We start from the raw sequence: 13,412 nt of genomic DNA, 5'->3' as shown, positions 1-13,412 counted from the left end.
GCGGGAGAAAATATTGCACTAAGTTCTTATTATCCCTGCCACCCTACTCCCATGCAATGCTGAGTTGGCCTTTAAAAAAGTTACGTTTTGTTATCAGTGCTGTAAGATGCAAACAAACACAGACCATGATAAAAGATGTGCAGGCAGCATTGGCAGCAGCAAAGGAGCACTTGTTGCCATACCAGTACATTCTGATACACGAAAATGGCAATCCAAAAACACATTAAAAAAACTCAGTCTTGAAGCCGGACACACAGGTTATCAATCAACACATATAATAACCCTGAACCCTGCCAATATTAGCATCCCCAAACTCCCAAAAATCATCATCTCTTCCCATATGAAGAGAGGCTAAAGTGACTGGGACTTTTCAGTTTAGAAAAGAGGAGACTGAGGGGGAATATGATAGAGGTCTATAAAATCATGAGTGGTGTGGAGAGGCTGAATAAAGAAAAGTTATTTATTAGTTCCCATAATAGAAGAACTAGATGACACCAAATGAAATGAATGGGTAGCAGATTGAAAACTACTAAAAGAAAGTTCTTCTTCACACAGCGCATAGTCAACCTGTGGAACTCCTTGCCAGAGGAGGCTGTGAAGGCTAGAACTATAACAGAGTTTAACAGAGAAGCTAGATAATTTCATGGAGGTTAGGTCCATAAAAAGCTATTAGCCAGGGGATAGAAATGGTGTCCCTGGCCTCTGTTTGTCAGAGGCTAGAGATGGATGGCATGAGACAAATCGCTTGATCATTGTCTTCGGTCCACCCCCTCTGAGACACCTGGCGCTGGCCACTGTCGGCAGACAGGCTACTGGACTAGATGGACCTTTGGTCTGACCCAGTACGGCCATTCTTATGCTCTTATGTTCTTATGAAGCTCCAAAAATCCATCGAATTGGGTTTAAAACTATAAGATTCGACAACAGTCTGAACAGAACACAACAACAGTCCAAACATATGTCGTACCTGACCGGGAGTAGCTATACCACACCCGGAGTAGCTGCACCACACCCAGCGCTATGCACACACACCGAGCCTTAAAGAGGAACAGGAACACTGAGTTTAGGGAGAAAGAATCAGGAAAAACAAAAGAAAAACTAAACAAGCAGGAAGCAGAAAGGCAGTATACGCCCCAGTATTCATCACAATACTTAACCCCTTACATCCTGGGCATAACCAAGAGCACTTCTGTCCAAAAAATTAATGGACATACCCACCAGGTTGGAATGGATCCTGTACCAGGGTATGTCTACACTACCCTCCTAGTTCGAACTAGGAGGGTAATGTATGCATACCGCACTTGCTAATGAAGCCCGGGATTTGAATTTCCCGGGCTTCATTAGCATAAGCGGGGAGCCGCCATTTTTAAATCCCCGCTGCTTCGAACCCCGTGTAGCGCGGCTACACGGGGCTCGAACTAGGTAGTTCGGACTAGGGTGCCTATTCCGAACTACCGGTACTCCTCGTTTCACGAGGAGTAACGGTAGTTCGGAATAGGACCCTAGTCCGAACTACCTAGTTCGAGCCCCGTGTAGCCGCGCTACACGGGGTTCGAAGCAGCGGGGATTTAAAAATGGCGGCTCCCCGCTTATGCTAATGAAGCCCGGGAAATTCAAATCCCGGGCTTCATTAGCAAGTGCGGTATGCATACATTACCCCGCTAGTTCGAACTAGCGGGGTAGTGTAGACATACCCCCAGCCATTACAGTTTATCCAGCAGGGTGTGAACTCCTTCAGCTTTGGGACTGATCAGATGATGTTTTGAAGGATAGCTGAAGTCCTTCCATCATGCCCACTCAAGACTGCTTCTGGGGTGAAACTATGGGAGGAAACCATCTTGTTCAGTGAGCAAACACCTGGCAATGTTGGTAGCCATGACAGTATCACATTCCAGTTGTGAGAAGCAAGTGGGCATCTCACAATGTGTGGGTTTCCCCAAGGTTGATACTTGAGCCCATGTTTGAGACCTAAGTTGCTTGACAGCTTCACCCCCAAAATTCAGTCTGATTGCCTGGGAGGATAAAAATCCTCTGACCTGTCCCAAAGTCACAACAGCTGAATTTGCTGAACCAGGAGAGGTCCCCTGCTGCCAGCTTTCTAGTCTGCTGCTGGCTCCGCTGTCAGCTCTGGCTGGTCACCCTGCTAACAGCCCCAGCTGCCACAGCCTGGTCTCCCTGCCACACTGTCATGGCCCTGGATCCAGCTCCCCTACCAGGTTGCCGCATGACCCCAGCTTCGGCTCCAGCTCCCTAGCATGCGTGGCTCCTGCTCCCTGCCAGGCTGCCATGTGGCCCTGATTTCCCAGTTCATGCAGCCACTCTGCCAGACCCGCTGCTCGTGCAGCCAAGCTCCCCGCTGGGCTGCTACCTGATTCCCAGCCACTGGGGCTCTCTGGCTTGGGACCAGTTGCCGGACCAGAGTGCCTCGATTTAGGGAGGTGTAACCTGTAGAGTTGAACAGTTCTCTGGAATGACCCCTAACAATAACCTCCACTCTTTAGCAATTGATTGAAATGACATCAAGTTTTTGCACTAGAACATGAAGTTTAAATTATGAGAGTCCTAATGTTTGATTTTAATTGCATTCCTCTCTTAAAACAGGAGCAAGGAAAAATTAATCGCAAATAGATTTTGCAGCTCAAGGTGACCACGGCAAATCTTAAAAAAACCACGGGTTTAGCACACAGAAAAATTCAAAATGCATACTGGGATGCATAAAAAAATGAAGGAAACATACCTTATGCAGGAGGAGTTTTATTAAAGACCTACTCTTATAAATTCTCTCTTCTTTTTTGGGGGGGGGGGATTCCTGCAGGGTTCCAAAGAATAAAAAAAAGAAAATACAAAGCAGAGGAGGCATCACTGAGTGAATGCAACAGTGTTTTATTAATCCATGTGATTAATCCAGCATGCTGAGGAAGATTCTTTACAGAATCAAAACGTTCATGTTTTTGATCCACATGGATTAAGGAAACACTGTTGCATTCACTCAGTGGTTGCCTCCTCTGCTTTGTGCTTTGGTTTTATTCTTTGGAATCCTGCAAGAACAAAAGAGGGAGCATTTATATGTGTATAGCAGCATGGGGACTTCCTGATGGATGCTGCCTGAATTTTTCTGAGAGTTAAGTCTCATGTTTGTATTTGCATCGTTCCCCCAAATAAACCAAGCTACTACCAAATAATAAAAGGATCTCTCTACCAGGTCATGAAAAGCAATTGTGCTGCTTTGTGGGTGGACTGTAAATCAGCCTATTGATGCCTCCAAAAAGCAGTCAAAAATAATTATCTGGGATAACTAACTCAAAACATTATTTTGGAAAAACAGCATCTTCCACTAAAAGCAACACTGCAGACTTCTTTCTGACCAACCAAAAGGCTTCTGACTTCAAGGACACAGAAATGTTTCAGGCCTTATGGCATAGCACAAACTTACATCCAACTTTGTTCAGCAATACAGTAAAGCATGTGCTTACCTTTTTATGTGCTTAAATGCTTAGCTGTAGAGGGGGCTGGGCACTCTCTTGTTAAACCAAAACTGAGTGAGACAGCAAGTTTCCCTGGCTCTTTGTGGCTAAATCTAATCTGATTCAGAACCCAGTAGAATCAACTATTCCATAAACAACAAAGCATAGGATCTGCCTTTGCCTGAGTCACAGATGTGTGTCCAGGAACCTCTTTCCGCTCCCTCCACACTCCTTTTACCAGGGATTGAGAAATATGCATGCCACATCCAGCAAGCTATATTCAAAAATGGGCAGATCATTTCCTCATTAGTGTCTTACAGTGCGAACACTTTGCTGCATTCTCCATAGCAATCAACTAACTCCACCTCTAACTTCAGAATCTTATATAAAACCTTCCAGCTAGACTTTATGATCCTCCACTGATTTACTCACCTCCCACCTCCCTTTATTTTCTTCTTATCTTTCATCTTATTGCTACTTTTATCAAAATATACCATCATAAGAATTTGCCTGAATGTTATGCTACCTAGACTTGGAATATGAAATAGAAACGTATGATTTTTAATTCCACCAGTTGACAGCAAACTGAATGAATGCATGAACTCTAGAATGCACTGATGTAGTGAAGTATTTCATGTCAAAACACCCACACATACATGCACAGGCACACACACACATATTAATATTTTCTTTCTTTTCTTTATCTTCCTGTATCCACAGATGGTTATGCTGTTCACCAATTTTCACCATTTATTTCCACCTTATGCTGGTCTGTTCAGGTTGATGAACTTGGCTTCTTTCTGTGTTGTTCAGCATTTCACTAGGTTGCCCTCTCTCTTTCTTTTCAGGCAGTATCCATGCTATCACTTTCCATGAAAGTTATGTTGGTGGCATTCTTAAAGTGTATCCTAAATACATGCATGCATCATTGTCTCCTTACCATATTTGATGCTTTAGGGTACGTCTAGACTACATGGCTCCATCGATGGAGCCATGCAAAATAGTTTACTCAGCATAGCCAAAGAAGCGGGGATTTAAATAATCCCCGCTTCATTAAAATAAAAATGGCCACCGTGTGTCAGCCGACAGTCAGGGCAGTGAGTGGTGTGTGTGTGTATGCTATATACCCGAGACTTCAACTGCTGAGTCCAGGGTCCCTTGCAGCGGGCAACCTGGAGGAGGTTGACGAGCGCCCCAATAAGTTTGCAGGGAGAGCTTATTACACTTCAGATTTTAGCTGCTAGAATCTGTGATTCCTTCGCAGCGGGCAGCCTGGGGGAGGCTGAGAAGTGCCCCAATGTATCTGCCACCTGGGAGTGACACAAATCCAAACGCCCAAGCTCTCCCTATATCTGTCCCTTAAGACCGGCTGAAGTTCTTTTAAATTGTGCCTGGGTCTGTTACAGCAACTGAAGGAGTCAGGTTAAAGCTTAAACAGTTACAGGTTTATTGAGGAAGCTTATAAATCATATGGTTGCAATGGCTATTGTTCTATTTCTTAACTGCTAGCAAAATATAGATCTTAAAAATGGTTACAAAGAAGATAAAGATAGGAAAAACAGAAATAATAGTACCAAGTAACAGCTTAACCTTTAAAGAGCTCTTAGTCTGTGTACACTTAAGACAGAGGACCACATCCAGGTACAATTTTTACCCCCTTCTGTGCCTCTCGACTCCAGCGTGTCAGGCCAGGGCCGGTCCCTCAATTCCTAGGAAAGACGAAAATACGAAGTGGACGTCCCCATAGAACCTCGGGAGGTCAAACACCTAACCCGACCAGCAGGTAGAGGGTAGATTGACACTCAAAAGTGAGTGTGCTGCTGTATCCACCTTTATACCCATGGGGTCACATATTTCTCTTTCTTATCTGTGATGCCAAATGGTGCTGGTCTGTCTTTTGTGAGACCAGTTCTTACAAGGGAGTTGTGAACTTAATTTACACTTGTAAGAGAGATAACTAAATTGGAAGTACTGGGCATTCTTTTCTCAGTGGGAAATTCCTCTTCCAGGGACTGTGTGTTCGTATCAACATGGGTGCCAGCCGGGTACTTCTCGCAGCCTCGAGGCCAGCTTATTGCCTTAATCGTTCTCTCCTCATATCTATGTTTTCAGCTTCTCAGGATCATATGAGCCAGCATAGACTATGCTGATTTTATTGCTCCTTCTCTGTCCTGTATGCTTCAGAGAGGCAAATAAAATGGATGATATGGGGGGGGGCTGTCTGGCTACACCGTGCTGTGCCTATGATCAGCTGATCCGGCACAGCGCGGCACTCGAGACGCAGCATGGTTGACAAGGGAAGTCTTTGTCGACCGCTCCGATAAACCTTGTTTCACGAGGCATACCGGAGCAGCTTCCCTTGTCGACCACGCCACATCTAGACTGCCGCGCTGTGCCGGATCAGCTGATCATTGGCACAGTGCGGTGGCCATTTTTATTTTAATGAAGTGGGAATTATTTAAATCCCAGCTTCTTTGACTATGCCAGGTAAACTATTTTACATGGCTCCGTCGATGGAGCCATGTAGTCTAGACATACCCTTAGATAGTTTTGCTCTATGCAGAATTTCTGATATTTCAAAAAACACTAATGGGACTCTGAAACACTTCTGTGGGCATTTATTTTGGAATGAGTTGAGCTTATCAATTTCTGTTGTAGATATCCACAATGCTGCTTCATAAAGGAAAACAAACATGATGTCAATATTAAAAATACATAAGGAGTACAGATAGTTCGGAATAGGAAGCCTAATCCCCACTACCTAGTTCGTGCCGCGTGTAGCCGCGGGCATGGAGTCTGAACTAGCGGGGATTTAAAAAAGGCGGCGCCCGGCAACATGCAAATGAAGCCCGGGAAATTCAAATCCCGGGCTTCATTTGCAACTCCGGTTGCCTACATTAACCACCCTAGTTCGAACTAGGGTGGTAGTGTAGACAAACCCTTACAGAGCAGAGCTTAGCCCTCCTCTACCCCCAGTTTTGGGCTGGATCCTGTTCAGTCATTCTGTAGGGATGGTGCATATAAAATCTAGGATTGCCACCCAGCTGTTGTGCCTTGTAGTGGTGCCTTGCCAGTTAATTGTGAAAATGTGCCAGGTTTTTTTCAAGGCACCAACATCCCCACTGTAAGCTGGGCAGCCAAGCAGAGATCTTGTAATTAAGAGTGAGTGCACATTGTACGGTTGGGAGCAGAGCATAACCAGTCCAGCACCTAGGTCCTGCTCTAAGTCTACAATCTACTGAAGCCGGCAGTGGCTCCTCCCAACATGGGGACCAGGAACTGGATGGATCAAGGTTCACCAGCAGCATGGTATTGGCAATAGAGACTGGAGTGGCAGGAGCCAGGTTCTTGGGAGTGGGTGTGGTAGAGGGGTAATTAGAAGATAAGAGGAAAAGAGGACTTGAGCTGCCTACAGTCCCCACACTGCACTGCTGCCTGCATGGCAGGGAGGGGAAGGCAGAAGGGGAAGGAAGGGTCGGGCTGGTGGGGACAAGCAGTGCATCTCAGAGTTGGCAACCCTGGTATAATCTGGCCACGTGTAAGAGCTGTAAGTGGATGGGCCATGCTCGATGCAGAGAGAATTTAGAGGACAAAATCCAACAAGTCTCCTCTGAGCACATGTGAACTGAGATTTTTCAGATGTCTGTAAATGCCAATGTGGGTGCGTTTTTCACAAAGATGACAAAAGGCACATCCTTGAGCCCAGGGCAACCCTCCCCACCATTACCAAGTTTTAAACTCCTGTTACAATAATTTGTTTTTAACATGGGCAAAACATATTTTTTCTTAGCATCTTTTTCAGACACAGATTAATCCTTTGAACCCAAATTTCAGAAACAAAACAAACAAAATGGCCTGAGGCAGACACCCAACATTAAACATTTCAGTCTAAATGGTTAAAGTTTGGCAATGTTATAAAAACCTGCTTTCAATTGCTTACAGTGGGAAGTGTTAGGCAAACTTGGCTGTAGGCATTGCTACCTGTGCTGCCTATAATGAAAGGGCATAAAAACAGCAGCAACAGTATACAGTAATTGAACCTTTATTTCACTTATCTGCTTACATAAGTGACTTGCACAATACAGAAAAAATGCATAAGCATATTCATCTAAGAATTGACAAGAACAATTGTATATACTCATATTTTCCAAAAGCATTCCTAACCATCCGTTTGGTACAAGTGATTTGTATATTTCCCTGGTTATATACAGTTATTTTGGAATGATACGTGTATATATAGAATGGGAGTGTTTTAACTCATGTTCAATTAATACTCTGCAATGGAACACTTGTTAGCTACCGATCTATAAACACAGAGGGCATATTTTGATTTTTCATATATATTACGGTAGTAGCTAAGCTTATGTCATTTTTGGTCTGTAATCTTCAAAATATTTTCGAGGCAAATCTCAGAAATCACTCAGTCTGGGAAATATAACAATTAAATGTTATTTCATATTCAGATCAAACAATCTTAATTCAGAAATCTTGCATTTTTTCCATATATTTTCCAGACACCTTACTGTTAAAATAGATTCCACTTAAAGAATTTGAGATAGTTCCTAAATGTGAGCCTCTTAAATTGAGACTCCCTATGATGAATCTGTGCCCTTTCTTAGCACTCGTTTGAAATAAACTGTAGCCCTTAGTAAATAGAGAGGAATTTCCGCAGCACTTGGCATTTGGCCTCACACCAATTCTCCTTTGAAGCTGAAGACTATAGAGAAAATGTCTGATTCCCTGCTGAGTAAACATTTGACCCTAGACAACTGGGAAGAGCCAAACTAAGAGCTTCTGCTTTTCAGAGACAGCTAAAAGGTTACACAACCTCTCCTGCTGAGTCCCAACAACTCAAGGCAATATTCTTAAGTAGGTTCTATAGGCCAAGGTGCCGTCATGGCTCTTTCAAAGACATAGGACACAGTATACATGAAAATCAGTATGACATGTTTCTGGTGCACTTGCAACTCATCCAGAAGTCACAGAGAGGTAGCCGTACTAGTCTGAAACTGAAAAAACTTAAAACAAACAAACAAACACCTCTGCAGCACCTTCGAGGCTAACAAACCATGTAAATGGTATCATGAACTTTCGTGAGCACAACCCACTTCTTCAGATACTCATGATACCAGGTACATTTTTTGTTAGTCTCTAAGGGTGCATCTACACTTGCACTCTAGTTCGAACTAGGGATACAAATGTAGGTGACCGAAATAGCTAATGAAGTGGGGATTTTACTATCCCGCGCTTCATTAGCATGATCTCGCCGGCGCATTACTCCGCTCAACAGCTGTTTTGAAAGTGAAAGTGAGCGCCGGGATGTGTTAGTTCGAGCCAAACCCCTTGGTTCGAACAAACGTGTCCCGGAGCTAACTTTCACTTTTGAAACAGCTGTTGAGCGGAGTAATGCGCCAGCGAGATCATGCTAATGAAGCATGGGCTATTTAAATCCCCACTTCATTAGCAATTTCGGTCGCCTACATTTGCATCCCTAGTTCGAAATAGGGTGCAAGTGTAGACGTATCCTAAGGTGCTGCAGAACTATTTGTTGTTTCTTTTAAGTTTATCCAGAAGTCAGTGAGACTTCAAGCCAAAGATAAGTCATACAAACATACCAAGAAAATATCAAGAAGTCTACTGCCAGACTGTCTTGATACATTATAGTACAAGAAAAACAGTTCAAAAGGCAGATATGTGCATCTGGAGAAAAAAAAACCTGGTGATTGGGTCAAGCTGAGATCTGAAGTTAGACAAATTTAAACTGGAAATATGGCACAGATTTGTAACAGAGTGGTTTAACTGAAGGAACAGATTACCAAGGAGAGTTTCTCCATCACTTGAAATATTTAAATAATAACTTGGTGTTTTTCTAAAAGTTATGTTTTAGTTCAACCACAAGTGAACAATTTGATTCAGGAGTTGTTGGGTGAAAGTTAATGGACTATGCAGGAGGTTAAACCAGATAATCACAATTTTCCCTTTTGACCTTAGAATTTATTAATTTATTTCAAATTATGGTTATAGTAATCACCACTATAACGTTAACAATTCCCTTAATGGTAAGTAACGCATGTGGAATTAATTAGCAATTTTTAATTTTGATACATCTACAATTGTTGCCCTTTAGAAACAATGCAATCTACGATTTTGTTTTAATACACAGGACTAATCTTGATTATTGAAATAGTATACCAATGGATTGTAATGCCACCATATACAGTCCCAGAATTAAATGACAAAAAGTGTGGTTATATCAAATAGTGCACTACTCAGGTATACTGTTGGCCTGCAATAAAATATTTTCTAAGTGAAAGTACTTTAAAGTTTATACTCTGTTTGGTTCTGCAATACAAAAGAATGCACGAAGTACTAACACATCATGATGGTCTCTCCTACATTCCCCATCATCCTCTTGGAAACAAACTGAGATGACAACAGAGGTTCACATTTGTATTGCTAACAGTGGAGATGTTTTATCAGACCATTATTTAAAGCACAACTATTTTACCTGAATCTCTCCAGGTGTTTCTCTGAGTTGGGAAAATGTTCTTGTGTTGACTCTGTTTGACTGGAAGGCCTTGGAATTTGGTGCTGTGCATTTGAGTAGACTCAAGAATTCCAGGTGAAAAATTCATGTGAGCTGTGAACCTGGGGCATAGTAAGGAAGATCTCTGATGGGGATGATTGTGCTGGGGAAAAAAAGATAAGAGTGAGAAGCCACCAACCCTCCATGTGTGCAGAAAAAGCCACCACCTTGCTATTAAAAGGATTAAGCCAACAGCAACTCACTAAAAGGCTATATCTAGACTGCAGGCTTCTTTCGGAAGAAGCTTTTCTGGAAGAGATCTTCAGAAAAAACTTCTTCTCAAAGAGAGCGTCTACACAGCAAAGGCACATCGAAAAAGTGATTGGCTTTATCGAAAGATAGCATTTTTCTGAAAAAACTCTGCAGTGTAGGCATCACCAGTATTTTGCAATTCATTTTGCATTCTTTAAATTCTAAGAATTTGAAGATGACACCCACTACATACAGGAAAGAAAGCCACCTACTGGTCTGAGATAAATACATTAGAATGAATACTGTATAATTAATTGTCAGGAAAAGGAATTAATTTGATCTGTTTTTAAAGTGCTAGAGGCACAACATTTAACATGCTCACTTATTTACTCATCAGATCCCAGGCTATGAACCTAGCACACTCTCCAGCTCCCTGATTAAATGAGACTTCATGTTTAGACAGAGCTCCTATCCAGAGCTTTGGTTCACAGACGTGGAAACAAAATAAGGAAAAACAGCAGCAGCACAGAGAAGTCCACAGCTCACTAGTAATGGTGACAATTGCTTTGGAAGTTGTCAGTGTTGTCTCATCTCAATAGTTGTGAGGCTTTTATGGAATACAAGTTTAAGGTCTCTGTTTTGTCTATATACTGGCCTATATACTGTTTGCTGTTGGAGAATGTGTGTTGACTTTTACCTGACTGACATTTACCACATTTACTAACCCAGGGTATGTCTACACTATCCTCCTAGTTCGAACTAGGAGGGTAATGTATGCATACCGCACTTGCAAATGAAGCCCGGGATTTGAATTTCCCGGGCTTCATTTGCATAAGCGGGGAGCCGCCATTTTTAAATCCCCGCTGGTTCGAACCCCGTGCAGCGCGGCTACACGGGGCTCAAACTAGGTAGTTCGGACTAGGTTCCTATTCCGAACTACCGTTACTCCTCGTGAAATGAGGTGTACCGGTAGTTCGGAATAGGCACCCTAGTCCGAACTACCTAGTTCGAGCCCCGTGTAGCCGCGCTGCACGGGGTTCGAACCAGCGGGGTTTTAAAAATGGCGGCTCCCCGCTTATGCAAATGAAGCCCGGGAAATTCAAATCCCGGGCTTCATTTGCAAGTGCGGTATGCCTACATTACCCTCCTAGTTCGAACTAGCGGGGTAGTGTAGACATACCCCCAGAGCCATAATCCTGCAACTAAATTAGAGTAAGGGCCACTGCAACCTCACAAAGTCTCATTGACTTTTATTATTTGCAGATTCAGGTCTCTACCAATTTGGTAACCAGGACTCAGTGGAACGAGAACTTGCATCTTCATTGTTCCTTAATGGTGAACTGATCAGATAAAAATTCTATGGTCCTACATGTGTTCTTTTCTCATTTTTCTTCTCTGCTACCCCTCACGTTTGAGAAGAGGTCCCCATGAACATCCATAAAATTACCTTCTTGTCCTCCTTCACACTCTCCTTTGCTGTAATACCTATAAAAAACTGGCATCAACTTTAAAGTAATTATTAATAATTAATATTCACCTCCTCTATTTCCTTTATGGTTACAAAGTTATAATGCTGTTTATAGACAAATGCTACCTATGTTTAACTGATAGTCTCAAGATCAGCACATGTGAAGCAATTGTGTGGACAAAGCAATTCCAGCATGCTGTACATTTTTTGCTAAAGGAATAAAAAACAACGAGGACATACCGTGAAAATAGTGATTTATTAATTCTTCCTATTCTTTCTGTATCACTCCAATTTTCCTCAAACCACAATGAAAAATTACCACAGTACTCAAACTATGTATATCATGTTTGGGGGTTTGTTTTCCCCATTGATATTTCTACAAAATACAGTTTTAAAACCCCTGTTTAACTTGTGTTTCAGATTATAGTTTATTTTTGGAATCATGAACAGAGAGGCCATAATAAATGACATAGTGAAAAAAGAGAGAGAACTGTAAACCATAACAAAGCAGTTAACAATTGACAAGAATTTGCATCCCCTGCATTTAAAGCAATTTGTCACTTCCAGTTTCATATAACTTGCCTACATGAAGCATATGGAAATTATGAACTGTATGGACTATCTCTAGGTTTCTTTTCTTTGTTGATACATATTCCCTTAAAAACTAAAATGATAAATTATAGTTGAAAAGCCTCAAACCAGAAAAAAGGTCACGAGAGTTACAATTAATTAGCTCACAACCAAAAAAAATCAAAGCAAAATGAACTTTTCAGTGAAGAGTACTCTCAAAACTCATGTATAGAGTTTTAAACTCTTATTGCTAAAAGTCTAGTTATGCAACTTCTATTGTATTCTTCTATAAAACTGTGTTTCCTTGAGGGCAAAGTTTGGAGAACTATCTAGACCCATATTTCAGTTCATATTGTTGTGATTCTTTTGATGTGCACAAAGTAGACTCTAGCTGGGAATCAGTGTTAGAAGTACTTTATTGTGCTAGCAATGCTCAATATTTAAAAGTTCCCAAGTTTTTTGGAAAGGATTCACATTTTCAGCAAGTATAAAAACATAGTTTTTAATATCACACATAAAGCACATTAGCTAGCCCCAAGTACATTTGAAAAAGAAATGGGATTGTAGTAAGATTTCCAATTTAAAAATTACATTATTTTTCCATGATTTTTATGCAAAATTAATGAGGAGACTAGAAAGAAGTATGGAACATCTAGTGGTTAAATGTGACTCATTGTAAAGAATGCACCCTTTTCAATAACACTTCTCTTTTGATTAACTAAAAGCCAGGCCTTATATATTATACACAATCCTCTTTTTAAACAAGGCAGACTCCCACACCACAAAGATACTAGAACAGTAAATATTGATTTTCTTGACTGATGGTACACCTCATGCTACCCAGACCACTCAAGCATCTGCTTGTTACCACAAGCTATTCCCTTTGTCAAGAAATAAAGCAAAGTGGCGTTATGTGCTATCGGTTGTGGATTGCAAATACTCACATACATTTTTCAGAATGAAAGGTACCTTCTTTTGATTTTTAAAGTGTTTAGTTTAGGCCCATATACACTCCTACCACCTGTACTTTTCAATTGTTGGTTTGCCAAGATCACTGCGGTTTTCTTGCTAGCTTCTTTATTACAGTTTATTATAAGAAAAGCATCTAGTGAAGCCATAATATTTTTTTTTA

The 13,412-nt window shown here is 41.6% G+C and overlaps 1 protein-coding gene across 1 annotated transcript in view; it reads right to left on the bottom strand.

Moving 5' to 3' along the window:
• LOC149525610 (uncharacterized) overlaps positions 1–10,205 on the bottom strand; it is a 46,378-nt gene extending 36,173 nt beyond the window's left edge. The window contains exon 1 of the mRNA XM_089776175.1: positions 9,973–10,205. Coding sequence (XP_089632301.1) covers positions 9,973–10,099 — 127 coding nt within the window. The 5' untranslated portion in view covers positions 10,100–10,205. The remainder of the gene's footprint in view (positions 1–9,972) is intronic.
• Between the last annotated feature and the right edge of the window lie 3,207 nt (positions 10,206–13,412).

The sequence above is a fragment of the Pelodiscus sinensis genome, chromosome 1 (assembly GCF_052426305.1).
Source record: "Pelodiscus sinensis isolate ZL-2025 chromosome 1, ASM5242630v1, whole genome shotgun sequence".
NCBI lineage: Eukaryota > Metazoa > Chordata > Testudines > Trionychidae > Pelodiscus > Pelodiscus sinensis.
Note: the sequence above shows the minus strand (reverse complement) of the source record. Positions and strands in the feature narration are given on the sequence as shown.